Consider the following 16,359-nt stretch of genomic DNA (forward strand, 5'->3'; position numbering starts at 1 on the left):
TTTTTTCTTGGACTTTGTCTATACGGAGTTACACACAGATGTCATATATACCATAGATCAAGCAAACGTATCTACTTAGCGTGTCAAATGAACTCAGTGAAATCCACTGAGTTGTCCGTCTTTAATCGCAGCTTGCAGCTTTCGGGCGTCAATTTTTGTAAGTTGAAGTCAATCAAAACATAAAAAATGCCTCGTTACGTGATATTCAATTGCAACAACACAAAAATTATGAACAATCAAGAGCCTGAGACATATTTAAAATTACAGGCAAGAAACAACTTCAGTACAAAATTTGACACGCTCGGTCCCTATACAAATAGATGAACTTGTTTCTTCTATCTAAATAAAGTTCTGTGGAGTTACATATGTCTTTGATATTAGGGAATTGGGTAGAGGGTAAGTACCTGTTGATGAGGTGCCTGGCGGGCTGGTTGAGCTCCACGAAGGCGATGGGGAAGATGCCGACTCGTTGCTCTAGCCGCCCCTCCGCCCAGTTCTCATCCACTCGTCGATGTACCGTAATTATCGCCCCTGAAAACAACATTCATACATTTAAAAGTGGAAAATGTCTGTCTTGGGTGAGACTTGAACTCACGGCCTCTGGATCGATACTCCAGCGCTTTGCCAACTGAGCCACCGATACTTCAACCAAGCCAGCGAAATATTCCACTACTACTAAGGTCAATGGGACCCGTAGCGACATCTACCGTAAGAGTGTTAATCTTCTTAAACGGCAACCGGAGTTCCAAGTTAATAATAATACAACATTAATAATAATACCTATGTATGTGAATCATTTATAAGAATCCTTATTTATAATAATTATAATACTTGTACTTACTTTATTATTAAGAAAATGTATTGAATTATTACTTGAAAAAATGACGTGTAAATAATGTTATATTTTTATCAATAAACTTATTATTATTATTATTATATTATTAAGTCATATTGGAAATTCACCAGTTACGATGCGCTAACCATGCTAAATTTTTAACTTCTGATTAGCAAGACAGACATTTTCCACTTTTAAATTTATTCTAAGCCTAGTGGCATCGATTGCAGACGTTTCTGCTAATCAGAAGTTAAAAACATTCATACAGTTTTCATTTTTGAAACTTCATGTTTCGACGCTAATCAAGAATAGTGGCACAACTCAAAATGAAATGTCATTCGAATTTTAATCTTACCGGATTTATAACATAAAGTGCAGTAACATTTCATTTTTAGTTGTGCCACTATTCTTGATAAGCGACGGTTTGTGTTAATGAGTCTAATATCCGGTGGAATTTAACGGAAAAAAACACAGTACACAACCTGTTGATTTCCGTTAATTTTAAGAGGAGAATCTTTAGGTTAATGAAAGTAAATTTCTCTAAACTAGTGTCTTAACTGTAACTGTTATCGAGTAATTGAAAAAATAAAATAAATAGCTCAATAAGTAGGACAGCCTTTATAACTTCTTAGTATTATTTATAATGACATGTGACTACAATTACTTGCCACTAACTTGAATGTTATTCTTTAGGGTCTCTCACACTGATTAATTAATTCATTATGTACGAAAACGATGAAACATTTTTTTTTTTTAATTTAACAAAAATTGATATACCTGCCGTGTAGTTCCTGAGAATGAACCAAACGACGAGTCGAATTCAACGGAACACAAAAAAACACAGTGTATAATATTAAAAATGAGCAATGAGAATGATGAATACCTTTATCAAACGCTAAGCAGCCTTCTTCGTCCGGAGCGGACATTCGGAAGTCGTACAGCGCTTTGCATAGCGCCGTCGGCACTGGAAGCGGAACTATCACCTGAAATCGCACAACTATCATTAGTGTTGCCTGTGTGGTGACTAGGGATGTTACGAATATTTGCATTCGCATTCGCATTCTTTTAAACATTTGCATTGACATTCGCATTCGCTTCAAACGATGCGAATGTTTTGCGAATGCGAATGTGTGCAAGTCGCAGCTTGTTCCTCGCCCGCGCCGGCCGCTCCAATTGCTACTTGTCGACTGTCGACTCGCGCATGCGCAGTAGGCCTAGCACGTGATGGCCGCGGGAGTATGTCGCCGCGAGATAGATGACACGTCTTTGTCTAATTGTATTAATGACATAAGGACAGGTAGTCTATCTCGCGGCGACATACTCATTCGCATTCGCGAATGTGACACATGCGACATTCGTGACATCCCTAGTGATGACGGGTTAAGAATTTCACCACCCCTTTCTTCCCGTGGGTGTCGTAGAAGGCGACTATGGGCTATGGGTTAAAATGTAGTGTAGGCGAGAGGCTGGCAACCTGTCTGCAATGTATACCTTTAGTACTTTACGACATTAAATTATTTTATTTACTATTTAGCACGAACGAAGTGACATTAGTGACTTCCTTCCGATATTTATCCGTCGATTTAGTTCAGCGATAACTTACATTATAATACATACATACATACAATCACACTTGTATCCCATGAAGTGAAACTACTCAAGTACCATACATTATAATGTCACTAATTATTATAATCATGTCATTAATTATTGCAGTGGCACCGAATCTTCAGCTCTGCCTATCCCGTTTAAGGAATATAGGCTTGAATTTATGTGTATATAACATTAATGTTTTATACAAATGTCACATGTTTGAAAATAAATGAACAATAATAATAAACCGAATCACATTTTAATAGTTTTCATCACGTTTGCTGTTTAAAGGTCTCATTGCGTCTACGTGTACTGAAGCATAATGTACTATTTTATTCCCAAGGGAATAATGGATTTAGTTTTAAAAATTAATACAATCCGTACAATACTTCAGGCAGAGGACGTTTCAATCAGCCAAGGATTTTTGTTGCACAAACATAATGAAATAAATCACAAAAGTAGAACTTTATAAAGACTTTCTAGGAAAATTTTTTGAACTTTATAGGTTCTGTAGTTTTTGAGAAAAATACAGGAAACTACGGAACCCTACACTGAGCGAGGCCCGACACGCTCTTGGCCGGTTTTTTTTTTTAATTGTAGGCAAATATTTACCTGTAGGTAAGTGATAGGGAAGACCCCGGTCCGGCCTGAAGTCTCTCCTTGGTACCAGAAGGCGTCCAGTTTCTTCTGCAGAAGGATCGTTTCACCTTTCTTGAACGATAGGTCGCTGAAATGATACAAAAATATTGTATAATGGGATGGGATGACGACTACATAACAAAAATGGCATTTGTTTATGTTTAGTCCATCAGTTAGATCGTCCAAAAATACTGTACACATATTTTTCGCTTTTTCTAATTAATGAAAAAATGCAAAGATATAGAGCATCAAAGTTCCGGAGTTGGGGTTTGTGACGTCACTTCTAAGTAAAAATTGTACCTAGGCGTGACGTCACGCGAAACTTCAACGCATTGTACCGTCGTCATTTTTCGTTTACGAGAAAAAAGAAAAAAATACGTGTCAAAAATTCTTTGATAATCTAACTGACCGACTAATTAGTTTTTTTTTTTTTTGTCGTCTCGCCTATTGTCAATAATAAGCCCAAATCTCGTCGCCTTGTATAAATGGTACTTTTTCTGGCTACTTTTAAAATTTAAACTGCCGCCTGAGGTACAGCCACCTGCAATCTCATGTCTCTTCGAAGGCCGCAAAATACGTGTTTTGTGTTGTGATATGCCGCGCGAAAATACATTGAAGCGAGACACAGCGATGGGACTTTTCATTCGCACGTATGGCTGCCGCTCGCCGCTGCCGCGCTTAGACCAATGTCGTGGCTGGGCTTATGCCTCCATAAATAAGATCATGTCAGATATTTTTGCGGCCTTTGTACTTTTGCAGGGGACTGTACTGGGGTTTAGGGTATTTATTTATTTGGCCTGTTTAGTGCTTTAAACGCCAGATAGGTAAATAAAGAATCTATATAACGATCAAAGGAATATCATGTCACATTCACTCTAGATTACATAAAGTTTCTAGATCCCGGGTTCGAATCCCGGTAAAAATATAACAATAATCCATATACTAATATATACTATATATACTAATATTATAAATGGGCATTTATTTGTGTGATGAGCACAGATATTTGTTCCTGAGTCATGGATGTTTTCTATATATATAAGTATTTATATATTATATATATCGTTGTCTGAGTACCCACAACACAAGCCTTGAGCTTACCGTGGGCCTCAGTCAATCTGTGAAAGAATGTCCTATAATATTTATTTATTATTTATTTATTTATCTCTCAGTACCTAGTTGTGTCAACGCTTGTATTTTCATTGGGAATAAAAAATATAATAATAATAATAAGAGACTGTATTTTGGACGTCTGCGAGAGCGAATTGACAACTACATAATTATATCATACTAGCTTTTGCCCGCGGCTTCGCTCGCGTTAGAAAGAGACAAAAGGTAGCCTATGTCACTCTCCATCCCTTCAACTATTTCCACCTAAAAAATCACGTCGATTCGCCGTTCTGTTGTGCCGTGAAAGACGGACAAACAAACAGACACACACTTTCCCATTTATAATATTAGTATGGATAATACAGGACATTACAATTCAGGCCTATGATTCATTTGGTGGCGCGGCGTCCACAAAGATTAACGATTAATTACAATGATTTGTGTGATTACCGGAACTGGTGATTCACCCAATTTATGGCAATGTTTAAATTACCATTCATTACACTCATATCCATCTACTGCATACAACCATTCAAACCCAACTAATAACAACTCTCGCGTAAAAGGACGGTCCCTGTGATAGTTCGTTTTTGTCAAGTAAAATTATTGTACAGTCAACCAATTTGAATCCTAGGCCACTGTAAAACCTTTACACAGTAAACGTCAATGTGACTTCTATGGCAAATAGAACACGGTGTAAATAAGACAGGGTTCTAGAGTGGCCTAGGATTCAAACTGGTTGACCGTACACTTTTCGTAGTGACACCATTTTCCAACGCCAATAATTAAAAGACGCGTAAGGTTTCTAAGGGCCAGTGGCATCAACCACATTTGACAGACACATCATCGTCACGCAGCAGACGTCTATGGAACTTCCCATACAATAAAATTTAACGATCGCTTTAACGATGACAGACGGTGTGGTGCAACCGACCCTAACGACTCAGCCACGACATTGGTCTAAGCGCGATAGCGGTGAGCGGCGGCCATACATTGGAACGAGACACAGCGACGAGTCTTTTCATTCGCACGTATGGCTGCCGCTCACCGCTGTCGCGCTTAGACCAATGTCGTGGCTGGGCCGTTAGTGTAAGGCCTGAGAGGACGCTCAGTGCGGAGCGTTCGGCGGGGAGGGTAAGCGTGCGTCCACTCAATGCAGCCTCGACTCATGACACCTGTATGAGCTTCAATAGGCTACTAGACTCATATCGAATTTGGCACAGTAAATGATTCCCTTTTGTAGTATTTGACATAAAAAAAAACAATATTTTGGGTATAAAAAGTGTATTTTGACTACGTATTCTCAATTAAAAATGTGTGTAACTTTTTATTTATTTTGGCCAGCGAAAACGCTGTCAGCGATGAAGTGACGTCATCGAATTCGAACCTTACTGCATGTCAAAACAATCACTGACATATTATATACTTTACGTCTTCATACTTAAAAAGTCAGAAAATGTTGTTTTCGAATAGAATGACTTGATGCATAGACAATCTATAGACTGTGTTGTTTTCGCCTGATTACGTAAAAGTATACTTTAAAAATATTTTTAGCTGTTTTCAAATCATAATAAAATATGGTCATTGGCCTGCACTCTGGCCAGACGCCTTATACATAGTTATGCTCAGTTCAGCCAGACGCCTTATACATAGTTATGCTCAGTTCAGCCAGACGCCTTATACATAGTTATGCTCAGTTCAGCCAGACGCCTTATACATAGTTATGCTCAGTTCAGCCAGACGCCTTATACATAGTTATGCTCAGTTCAGCCAGACGCCTTATACATAATTATGCTCAGTTCAGCCAGACGCCTTATACATAGTTATGCTCAGTTCAGCCAGACGCCTTATACATAGTTATGCGATGTTCGAATGCTTAGCTACTGTTGCTGATCAAATTGAGTAATTACCCAGGTTCTTTAGAGATGAAGTCGTAGAGCGCTCGGCCGTGCGGCGGGAGCTGCTTCTCCCGGCTCTGACCGCTCTGCTGAGGCTGCCCCTGAAATACGAAACGTACAAATAAAGTACACGACAATTTTATGAGGACGACCCTCAAAGTTTAATTTAAAGAGATAAAATATATAGGATCCCACAAATGGTCCCGCCTCAGTGTAATGCTAACCACGAAGTCAGCGCTGATATTTCGGCGAGACTATTTGTGGGCACGGACGCAATCGTGCAACAGAGCTTTTCTCGCTAAAAGGGGTTTAACGCGCGGTTTATCCGTATCCGTGAAAATAAAATAAATAATCCGTCATAGCCGTAGTACTATTTACGCACTATATCCGATCTCCGTCATCCGATTTCTTTCCGTCATTCTTCCGATCTAGTGCGTAAACTATAGCCTGTCAACCAAATTTTGGCAGTAGCAATGTACATCAAACTATCGACTGTCATGGCAACGAATCAGCGTCATTGATATTTTATTATCAAATCACGTAAACATTTACGAAATCCTACGATTCATCCACTCCAAGCGCTAGCCAGCTCATTTGGAATAACGAAGTTGTGGAGACCGCGGCGAGGGCCTGCGGCGGCGCCCGCGGGGGGGCTGGAAGCGCCCCTACGTCTTGACGTCTGACAAGACAACGTCATCCAAGTGAAAATTTTCAAACGTTTGTTTACAAATCTAATGATTTTCTTCGAAAATAGTAACTATTCCATCTGAAATCGTGCAGTGGTGATAATAATGATCTATTTTGTCTATATGTTTAGTGCTAAAGTTTATTTTTAAGGTAATTTATCTAGTTATATTATTTATTATGAACTTCTAGCGATATCAAGTTACTGTTATTTTCAATGGAATTATGTGTAGTATGTAGTAAAAGTTTTTTAACAGAAAGGGGCCTCCATATCCACCAGTCGCGTATTCACCATGTCCGCATATGCCCAGTTGCCTCACTTCCGAGTCCCCAAAACGACAATTTGTCAACGCCACCATCAAACCCTGCCATTCCACTTCAGACTCTTCTCGGACAGCTCAAGCAATCAACATCACTAGTTAAACGAATACCACGTGGTGCTAGGTCCGCAGTGGCCGAAGCATTGACTACAGCAGTAGATAATTGTTTACAAAACAACAACCTCGAGTCTTGGCAAAACTTACTAACATTTCCATTCAAAATTTTGCATGTATCTGATGGTGACATTGATAACATTCCCCTTACCAGAAAAATTAAAAATAATGTTCTTGATCCTTGTTTACCTACAGCAACACGATCGTCTCGATCTCGTGCCAAGAAATATAACATATTTAGAAAAGTAGAAGAAAAAATACATGACGGTGATCTGAAAGGAGCCTCACGCCTCCTTTTCTCCAACGACACTCTCGCGCCCGATACTCCGGAGACCGCGGCTGCGCTGCAAGACAAACACCCCCCCGGTCCGGCCTCCCCTGCTTTTGTCGACCCTCCGTCAGACGCGTCAGCCTGTTTGCATGCCACCGAGGATGTCGTAAAGGCAGCCCTCGCATCCTTCCCAAGAGGCTCGGCGTCCGGCCTGGACGGCATCTCTCCGCAGCACCTCATGGACCTTACCAGTCATGGTACAGGTGTGGCTGGTGAACACTTGATCGCAAGTATCACAAAGCTGGTCAACCTGATGCTGCTGGGAGATGTTTGCCAGGACGTAACTCCAATCATATACGGTGCTAACCTTATTGCACTTACGAAGAAGGATGGGGGGGTGCGTCCCATTGCTGTTGGCTCGACTTTGCGTCGTTTAGCTGCCAAAGTCTGCGTTCGGCTGACGCGTTCTAAATTTCAAAAACTTTTTGAACCCGTTCAGGTCGGTTTTGGCACTCGCGGAGGCTGCGAGGCAGCGGTTCATGCTGTACGAACCTTTGTTCAGAGTGACATGTGCGACGTGCTCCTAAAAATGGATGTCAAGAACGCCTTTAATTCCGTGAGTAGGGACACCCTACTGAACGAAATTAAAGTCCATATCCCAGAAATCTATAACTTCCTCCTACAGTGCTACCACTCTCCTTCAAAATTAATTTACAAAAAACATGAGATCTTTTCGGCTGTAGGTTGTCAACAAGGCGATCCTCTAGGACCAGCTTTATTTAGTTTGGCTATAAATTCGATAATACACAATCTAAATTCAAAATTAAACGTGTGGTATCTTGATGATGGGACCATAGGTGGAAATCCACAAACTGTTTTGGCTGATTTAATCAAAATTAAAAATCAGTTCCGTCACATTGGCCTCGATTTAAATTCGAATAAATGTGAACTTTATATCTCAGATAAAATAGAACCGCTCGCCGCCTCGCAAATCATCGAAGACTTTAATAACGTCGCCCCAAATATCAAAATTACTCCTAAGGATAGTTTACATTTGCTGGGATCACCTATCTTTGACGAGGCCATCCCGCCCTTAATCAATAAGTCAATTTCTACATTTACAAATCATTCGGACCGCTTAGTCAAAATTAATAGTCACTGTGCCTTTTTTATTTTGAAGTTCTGTTTGCTCCTTCCAAAATTCACCTATCTGTTGCGTTGTTGTCCCATTTGGAAATTTCCCAATAAAACTAGCTCCATAGACTCCATCCTTAAATGCCAAATTGAGACCGTCCTTAACATCCATTTTAGTGAGCAAGCCTGGACCCAGGCCTGTTTACCGGTCAGGTTTGACGGCTTGGGCACTCGTAACGTTTCAAGTGTAGCTTTGCCGGCGTTCCTGTCCTCCATTCACAGCACGTCTGATCTTGCAGGTAAAATCCTGAAAGCCTCCACGGCTATAAACTGCAAGATCGCGTGTTTGGATGAGGCCACGAATGCTTGGTTAACAGGACCGAACCCAAGCTTGCCATCCAGACCCAAACAACAAAGGGCGTGGGACACCCTGGCATCCGTTGCCACCCTGAACTCACTCGTGGCCTCTTCATCAGGCAAAGACCTCGCGAGGCTTTTAGCTGTGTCCAGATCGGAATCTGGTCAGTGGCTTCACGCCTATCCCTCTCCCAATACCGGCACTTTAATTAACTCAAGTACCTTACGCATAGCTGTAGGTCTCCGGGTTGGAGTTGATATATGCACAGTTGCACTATGAAAGGAACAAAAACCAGCAATGTACGTCGAACAGCCACAGATATATTTTTTTCAAGGGGCTCGCTCCTTCCTTACGAATTAGATAATGTATTAAAAAGGGACGGATATGTGCTAGTTATTTCTCTTTTTGGTAGGGTGGAGATTTCCACAGATAAGATACAAATGACACGCGAATTTCCACCGATTTTCAAAACTAGTGTTGCTAGGCCGCGATTTTTCAAATTTGCCGCATTTTTCTAGTGACAAGATTTGGTTGACGGTCTATACCATATAAATAGTTCTACGGCTATGACGGATCTTATTTTCACGGACGCATCGAACGCAGTACGAAACCGCTCTAACGCTTTGAAAATTCAATTTGAAATTCGAAAAAGTATTTATACGTTTATAAAAGTAAATCGAGTCCTTATGGTAACCGACAAAATGGGACCTGACTAGACTTCAACACATATAATCATGTCTAGGACACACATTAAGAGACAATCATGACTCCTCTGCCCCAGTAACAACCACAGGATACGGCCAAGACCCGCTAATCCTCATACGAGACACGTCTACTATATCGCTATTATGTCAATGAGCCATGCCATGCCCCATTCATGCTAAGTACTCCATTGAGTCATCGTCCGGTCGCAGCGCGCTAGCCGAAGTGACAATCGTTGACCTTATGTGGCGAACGAAACGCAGTCTGGCTCTGTTGTAGATTATGGTGTCCTATCGTTTGACCAAAACTTGTTTAGCAAATTGACACTTGACAACCAACTACTGGAAAAATTATATTTTGGCAAGTCTTCGCTTTACAAAAACATTTTTGACAAATTATTCTCATAACCAAATATTTGACTTATAAAATAATATTTTATAAGGGATATTTTTGACAAGTTAAAATATTTAACAAATAACTTAACTTATAAACCTACCATTAGCCTAAAAATGTTTGCTGTAATGTATTCACGCAGCAATCACAACCATAGTCAATAACTCATTGGAAAGTGGTACATTCCCCGAGCAGTGGAAAGTAGCGGTTGTTAAACCAATTCCCAAAACCCAAAATCCTAATGACTTCAAAGATCTTCGTCCCATAAGCATACTTCCTGTCGTATCGAAGGTACTGGAAAGGGTAGTTTCCATGCAAGAGACCGACTACCTCGAAGCAAACAAAATATTACCAAAACACCAGTCCGGCTTTAGGAAGTCCCGCAGTACTACACACACACACACAGGATTCGTGAGTGCTTATCTGTTGATATGCGCATTAAGTTATGTGATGCTCTTATCCTATCTAAGCTAAATTATGCAAATGTAGTGTTTGGCGAACGTTTACTAGCAAAACAAAGAAAGCCCTGCAGCGAGTACAAAATGCATGTGCACGGTTTTGTTTTCCTGTCCCACGACGAGCACATGTTTCGCCGTTCTTAAACCAGCACAATTTCCTTAACATGAACTCACGTAGACATCTGCACTTTGCGACTTTGCTTTTTGGAGTCTTAAATAATAAAGAACCCTCATACCTATATCAAAAACTTAACTTCTCCCTTCGCGCCATAAGACACGCCACACGACTCACAGTCCCTCCACACCGCACGATTGCCTTCCGTGGCAGCTTCCGTTTCGCTGCCACAAAGTGTTGGAATGATTTGCCACCACCAGTACGTAATTCTAAAACCGTGTCCACATTCAAAATTCATCTTCGCAAATTCATACTGGCTAAGCAGAAAAGCAACACTTAGGCAACCGTGCACACTCACACACATTTACATGTACATACATTACACACAAACATTCTAAGACTTTTTATGTTATTTAGTTTCTTAGTGTCGTCTAAATTGTACATAGTCCATTTACTTAGTGCCACCTAGTCCATCTTCTAGGCCTTACAGAAAACCAGCGTTGCGGAGTGTGCCATGTGGCGCATACCGTGACACCTAGCTGAGTAAGGACCATTTAGCGCAACTTATAATTTTTTGGTTTGTTTGGTTTTAGTTTTAGATAGTTATTGATATGTATTTTGTGCTAATAAATGCTTTTTCTTTCTTTCTTTCTTTCTTATTATTTGACAAGTGAATCTGTAATAGTAGATTATGTATCTTTGTTTATTTGTAGGTAAGTATATAATACTCGTATTGTAGATATGTTGTAAATAAGTAAGTTACTGTCTATTTAAATTAATATTATTAACGGATATGCCTAAATTACTGGAAGAGACGCATTTTCATTACAAGCTTTTATTCAACTTGCCTTGTCATAACGTGGAACCTAAATTTGAACCACTTCCCGGTTTCCGATTGAGCTGAAATTTTGCACACATATGTAAATCACGTGACAATGCAATATTATAGTATGGAGGTATATGGTATCAAGGACCTGATGATGGAGCATAAAGGTCATAGGAACACTGTTACGAAACGTCGTATCCCCATCGAGTAAGGGGTTTTTAAAAACGTCTCGGAGAGCAGTAGATGACTGTTGAAAGAAAGGTACAGTCGGCGAATAAAGCTTGTGACAAAAATGAAATTTTTGCAAAAAAAACTTATTTACTTAATATAAGATAAAAATAAATCTGAAACTGAGGACGTACTTACTGGATTTGACATACATATGGTATTAAGGGGGAAAACTGTCAAAGCGGACCCCAGGCTGTCCAGGACATGAGCCGTGGCAAATGCCGGAATAACGCAAGGAGGATGATGATTAAGGGGAAGACTGAAGACCTGAACGAAGACTTATCATAAAAAACCGGCCAAGAGCGTGTCGGGCCACGCTCAGTGTAGGGTTCCGCAGTTTTCCGTATTTTTCTCAAAAACTACGGAACCTATCAAGTTCAAAACAATTTTCTAGAAAGTCTTAAAAAGTTCTACTTTTGTAATTTTTTTCATATTTTTTAAACATATGGTTCAAAAGTTAGAGGGGGGGACGCACTTTTTTTCCTTTAGAAGCGATTATTTCCGAAAATATAAACATTATCAAAAAATGATATTAGTAAACCCTTATTCATTTTTAAATACCTATCCAACAATATATCACACGTTGGGGTTGGAATGAGAAAAAATATCAGCCCCCACTTTACATGTAGGGGGGGTACCCTAATAAAACATTTATTTCCATTTTTTATTTTTGCACTTTGTTGGCGTGATTGATATACATATTGGTACCAAATTTCAGCTTTCTAGTGCTTACGGTTACTGAGATTATCCGCGGACGGACGGACGGACAGACAGACATGGCGAAACTATAAGGGTTCCTAGTTGACTACGGAACCCTAAAAAGAGGAATAGAACAAATTTAATCGCACTGAAGACAGTATGGCCTATGGTTCTAGCCTGTCCCGAAGGACGAAAAGCAATACGGAGAGCTAGCTACGATACGCTTACGAAGCGTAAGCCATGGTAACGCTGGCTAGGTACTCTGTTACGTCATGACTCGGTTATAATGTTTATTTGAAAGATGTAAACAAAAACGGAACGTTTCTAGAAAGTCCTGATTGATTCTGGGGGAACCCGGTGTTTAATAAGAACTTCTAATTATCGCAAACTCTGACATAACAATTCGTTGCAAAATCGACTCCACCAAAGGTTACATTATTTTGGAAATGAGTACTTAATTTTAAGTTCAACGCTTGTCTTTTAAATACAATCATTTTCAGTTTGATGTCTTTTTTTTACGAAGCATGTTGCGGATTTTCTATTTGTGATTTGCATTTATGACGAAGCCTGTGCTGATTATGATTTGTGAGTAGCTTGTTTGGTTTGTTTCAATAAACTTATTATCATTTTTAAGAGTTGTATAATAATATAGTTTCGCAAAATTCTCTTACGTCAGAACGCATTTCTTATACCTATTGCTTTTTATTGCATGAAAGAAGCGTCCATTTCGTGTTATCGGACACGCATTGGGCCGAGTTGACCGGTTTTTCTCAGAATGACATTGACCGAGAACTCTCTGTGATGATGAAATTGCATAATAGTGATTGACATTGTCCGTTTAACTTTTTACCTTTGTGTCATGATGTCACGTATTTCTTGTCAATGCTTTGAATTATTGATCTAATGCGATGATTGTGCAATCATCATACATCGTGCAGATTTACTGCGCATTTGTATATATTACCATTTGTAATTGGAACAGTTCGTTGCTTATCCCAGTTATATTATAAACCGTCTTTGGATTCCTTGCTTATTTATCTCTATTGAGTCAAGAATAAAACGTGAAAAACATTTTAGTAATCTCGTGTAGTGGCACAGGCAAAGCTTCTTAGCATAATTTCTACTAATTTCGACACAGTACAAAAAATATTGTAATATAAAATAATATCGTCATACGTTCCATTCCAATAGATGGTGTGGCCAAAGAAGGCTATGATAATAGTAGCGTAATAAAAATGACAACGCCCTATGATTGACCCTTGTGGGACCCTACCTACTTACGACCATGTCAAAAGTGAAAACTTATACAAGTATGCCTATTGGACCATTTCAGCATTCGGGCAAGGTAGTTGGAGCTCGTTATTTGTAGCGAACCCTGCGATAACCTATACTAAATGTTAGTACGACCGTGTCAAAAGCCTTTACCTGTGCATGTCTATTGGTCCGTTGCGACGGTATCTTCCGAGGAACATTGTTTCTCATCCCCTCCAGGATCCTGATGAGGAGCACGTTGGGGGGCAGTTCCTCGACCTTCGTCTCGACTAGGATGCGGCATTCATCATCATGTAATTTGCATCCCTTGATTACTAATGTAGAAAGAATCCTGATGTAAAGCCGTGCACCTAAGATCGACCCTTGTGGAACCCCGCTATAGCATATACTGAACGCTTTTGGGCTGTAAATACACTAAACTCAAAATACACTAGTAGTCAATATGCTACAATTTCAAAACGACCTTTGCTCATAACACACGAGACCCTAATTACTATATTCCCAAAAGGAACCTGTCCTCGATATGCACCATTCTCATTGCGTACTATTTCCAAAATACTATAATCCCAAAATACCCTAAATTATCTCCACTCGGAAGTGCCAAAATACTCTACTGTCATAAGGCATTATTCCCAAAATACTCTAATCCCAATACACCCTAGTCCCAAAATACCCTAATTTGTTTTTAATGCCAATTTCTGTTTTTTCGTTATTAAGTTTTCTTTCAACTCCTGAATTGCCAAGAGTGGCACTGAAATTCAAAGTTTCATTTGCTCTGTCTACACGATTTGTGAGTTTATGTACGTTAACTTATTATACAGGGTGTATTTTGATAGCGGGTCAATAAGGGCAGCTATGAGATGCCGTAGTCCTTACGTGAAATTGGTCTAAGGGGACCATCCATCGATTTCAAATTGATGAAAAATGGCATTTAACGATTTTGGAAAAAACATACAGGATGCGAGAAAAAGGGCATTGTTGACAAACTTTTTTTTTGACGCCAATCTATCCCATTCCTATCCAGGATCAAAAGCTTGTATGGGACCAAAAAAACGTTTCCGGCTAGAAAAGTCACAAATTGCGAGAAACTTTTCCCATACAATTTGTATGAAAAAAAATTTTTTTTCGCATTTCGCATTTTCCCCATAGTAAAATGTAGCCATTGATTTGTGGGTTTTTAGTGCATTGCCGTGAGTTGACCCCTAGGCAAGTATTGATACTGAATAGGAATGGAATCGGTTGGCATCAAAAAACACCATGCGAAAAAAAAAATTTTTTTTTCATCAATTTGAAATCGATGGATGGTCCCCTTAGACCAATTTCACGTAGGACTACGGCATCTCATAGCTGCCCTTACTGACCCGCTATCAAAATACACCCTGTATAATAAGTTAATGTACATAAACTCACAAATCGTGTAGACAGAGCAAATGAAACTATGAATTTCAGTGCCACTCTTGGCAATTCAGGAGTTGAAAGAAAACTTAATAACGTAAAAACCGGCCAAGAGCGTGTCGGGCAACGCTCAGTGTAGGGTTCCGTAGTTTTCCGTATTTTTTTCAAAAACTACTAAACCTATCAAGTTCGAAACAATTTTTCTAGAAAGTCTTTATAATGTTCTACTTTTGTGATGTTTTTCATATTTTTTAAACATATGGTTCAAAAGTTAGACGGGGGGACGCACTTTTTTTCCTTTAGCAGCGATTATTTCCGAAAATATTAATATTAAGAAAAAAAGATCTTAGTAAACCCTTATTCATTTTTAAATACCTATCCAACAATATATCACACGTTGGGATTGGAATGAAAAAAAATATCAGCCGCCACTTTACATGTAGGAGGGGGAGGGGGTACCCTAATAAAATATTTTTTTCCATTTTTTATTTTTGCACTTTATCGGCGTGATTGATATACATATTGGTACCAAATTTCAGCTTTATAGTGCTAACGGTTACTGAGATTATCCGCGGACGGACGGACGGACGGACGGACGGACAGACAGACATGGCGAAACTATAAGGGTTCCTAGTTGACTACGGAACCCTAAAAACAGAAATTGGCATTAAAAACAAATTAGGGTATTTTGGGACTAGGGTGTATTGGGATTAGAGTATTTTGGGAATAATGCCTCTAAAATACCTTAATTTCTTAAGCTATGGCCGGTGCAAATAGGAAATGATGATTATCAATTCCTAAGTAAGGAGTTGAAATTAAACGAAATTGTGATGGTGACCGGTTGCCAGCCCACCGCCCGCACCACAATGGAATCCAATAATAAGTTAAGTAAGTAGTGGCATTGCTAAACAAATTCATATTTCAATCCAATAACGCCAGGTGACCCCCCCCCCCCCCTCCTCCTCCCCCCCGCCCTTCCGCTTAACGTAGAAACGAGAAATTGGCATTAAAAAAAATAGTGTATTTTGGGACTAGGGTGTATTGGGATTAGAGTATTTTGGGAATAATGCCTTATGACAGTAGAGTATTTTGGCACTTCCGAGTGGAGATAATTTAGGGTATTTTGGGATTATAGTATTTTGGAAATAGTACGCAATGAGAATGGTGCATATCGAGGACAGGTTCCTTTTGGGAATATAGTAATTAGGGTCTCGTGTGTTATGAGCAAAGGTCGTTTTGAAATTGTAGCATATTGACTACTAGTGTATTTTGAGTTTAGTGTATTTACAGCCCAAAAGTACTGAACGTTAGTACA

The 16,359-nt window shown here is 39.5% G+C and overlaps 1 protein-coding gene across 1 annotated transcript in view; it reads right to left on the reverse strand.

Annotated features, from left to right (window-relative positions):
• Positions 1 to 16,359, reverse strand: part of LOC125235705 (E3 ubiquitin-protein ligase SH3RF1-like) — a 94,868-nt gene that overhangs the window by 25,184 nt on the left and 53,325 nt on the right. The window contains 4 exon segments of the mRNA XM_048142270.1: positions 405 to 531; positions 1,719 to 1,818; positions 3,041 to 3,155; positions 6,088 to 6,176. Coding sequence (XP_047998227.1) covers positions 405 to 531; positions 1,719 to 1,818; positions 3,041 to 3,155; positions 6,088 to 6,176 — 431 coding nt within the window.

Source organism: Leguminivora glycinivorella, chromosome 18 (genome assembly GCF_023078275.1).
Source record: "Leguminivora glycinivorella isolate SPB_JAAS2020 chromosome 18, LegGlyc_1.1, whole genome shotgun sequence".
Classification (NCBI taxonomy): domain Eukaryota; kingdom Metazoa; phylum Arthropoda; class Insecta; order Lepidoptera; family Tortricidae; genus Leguminivora; species Leguminivora glycinivorella.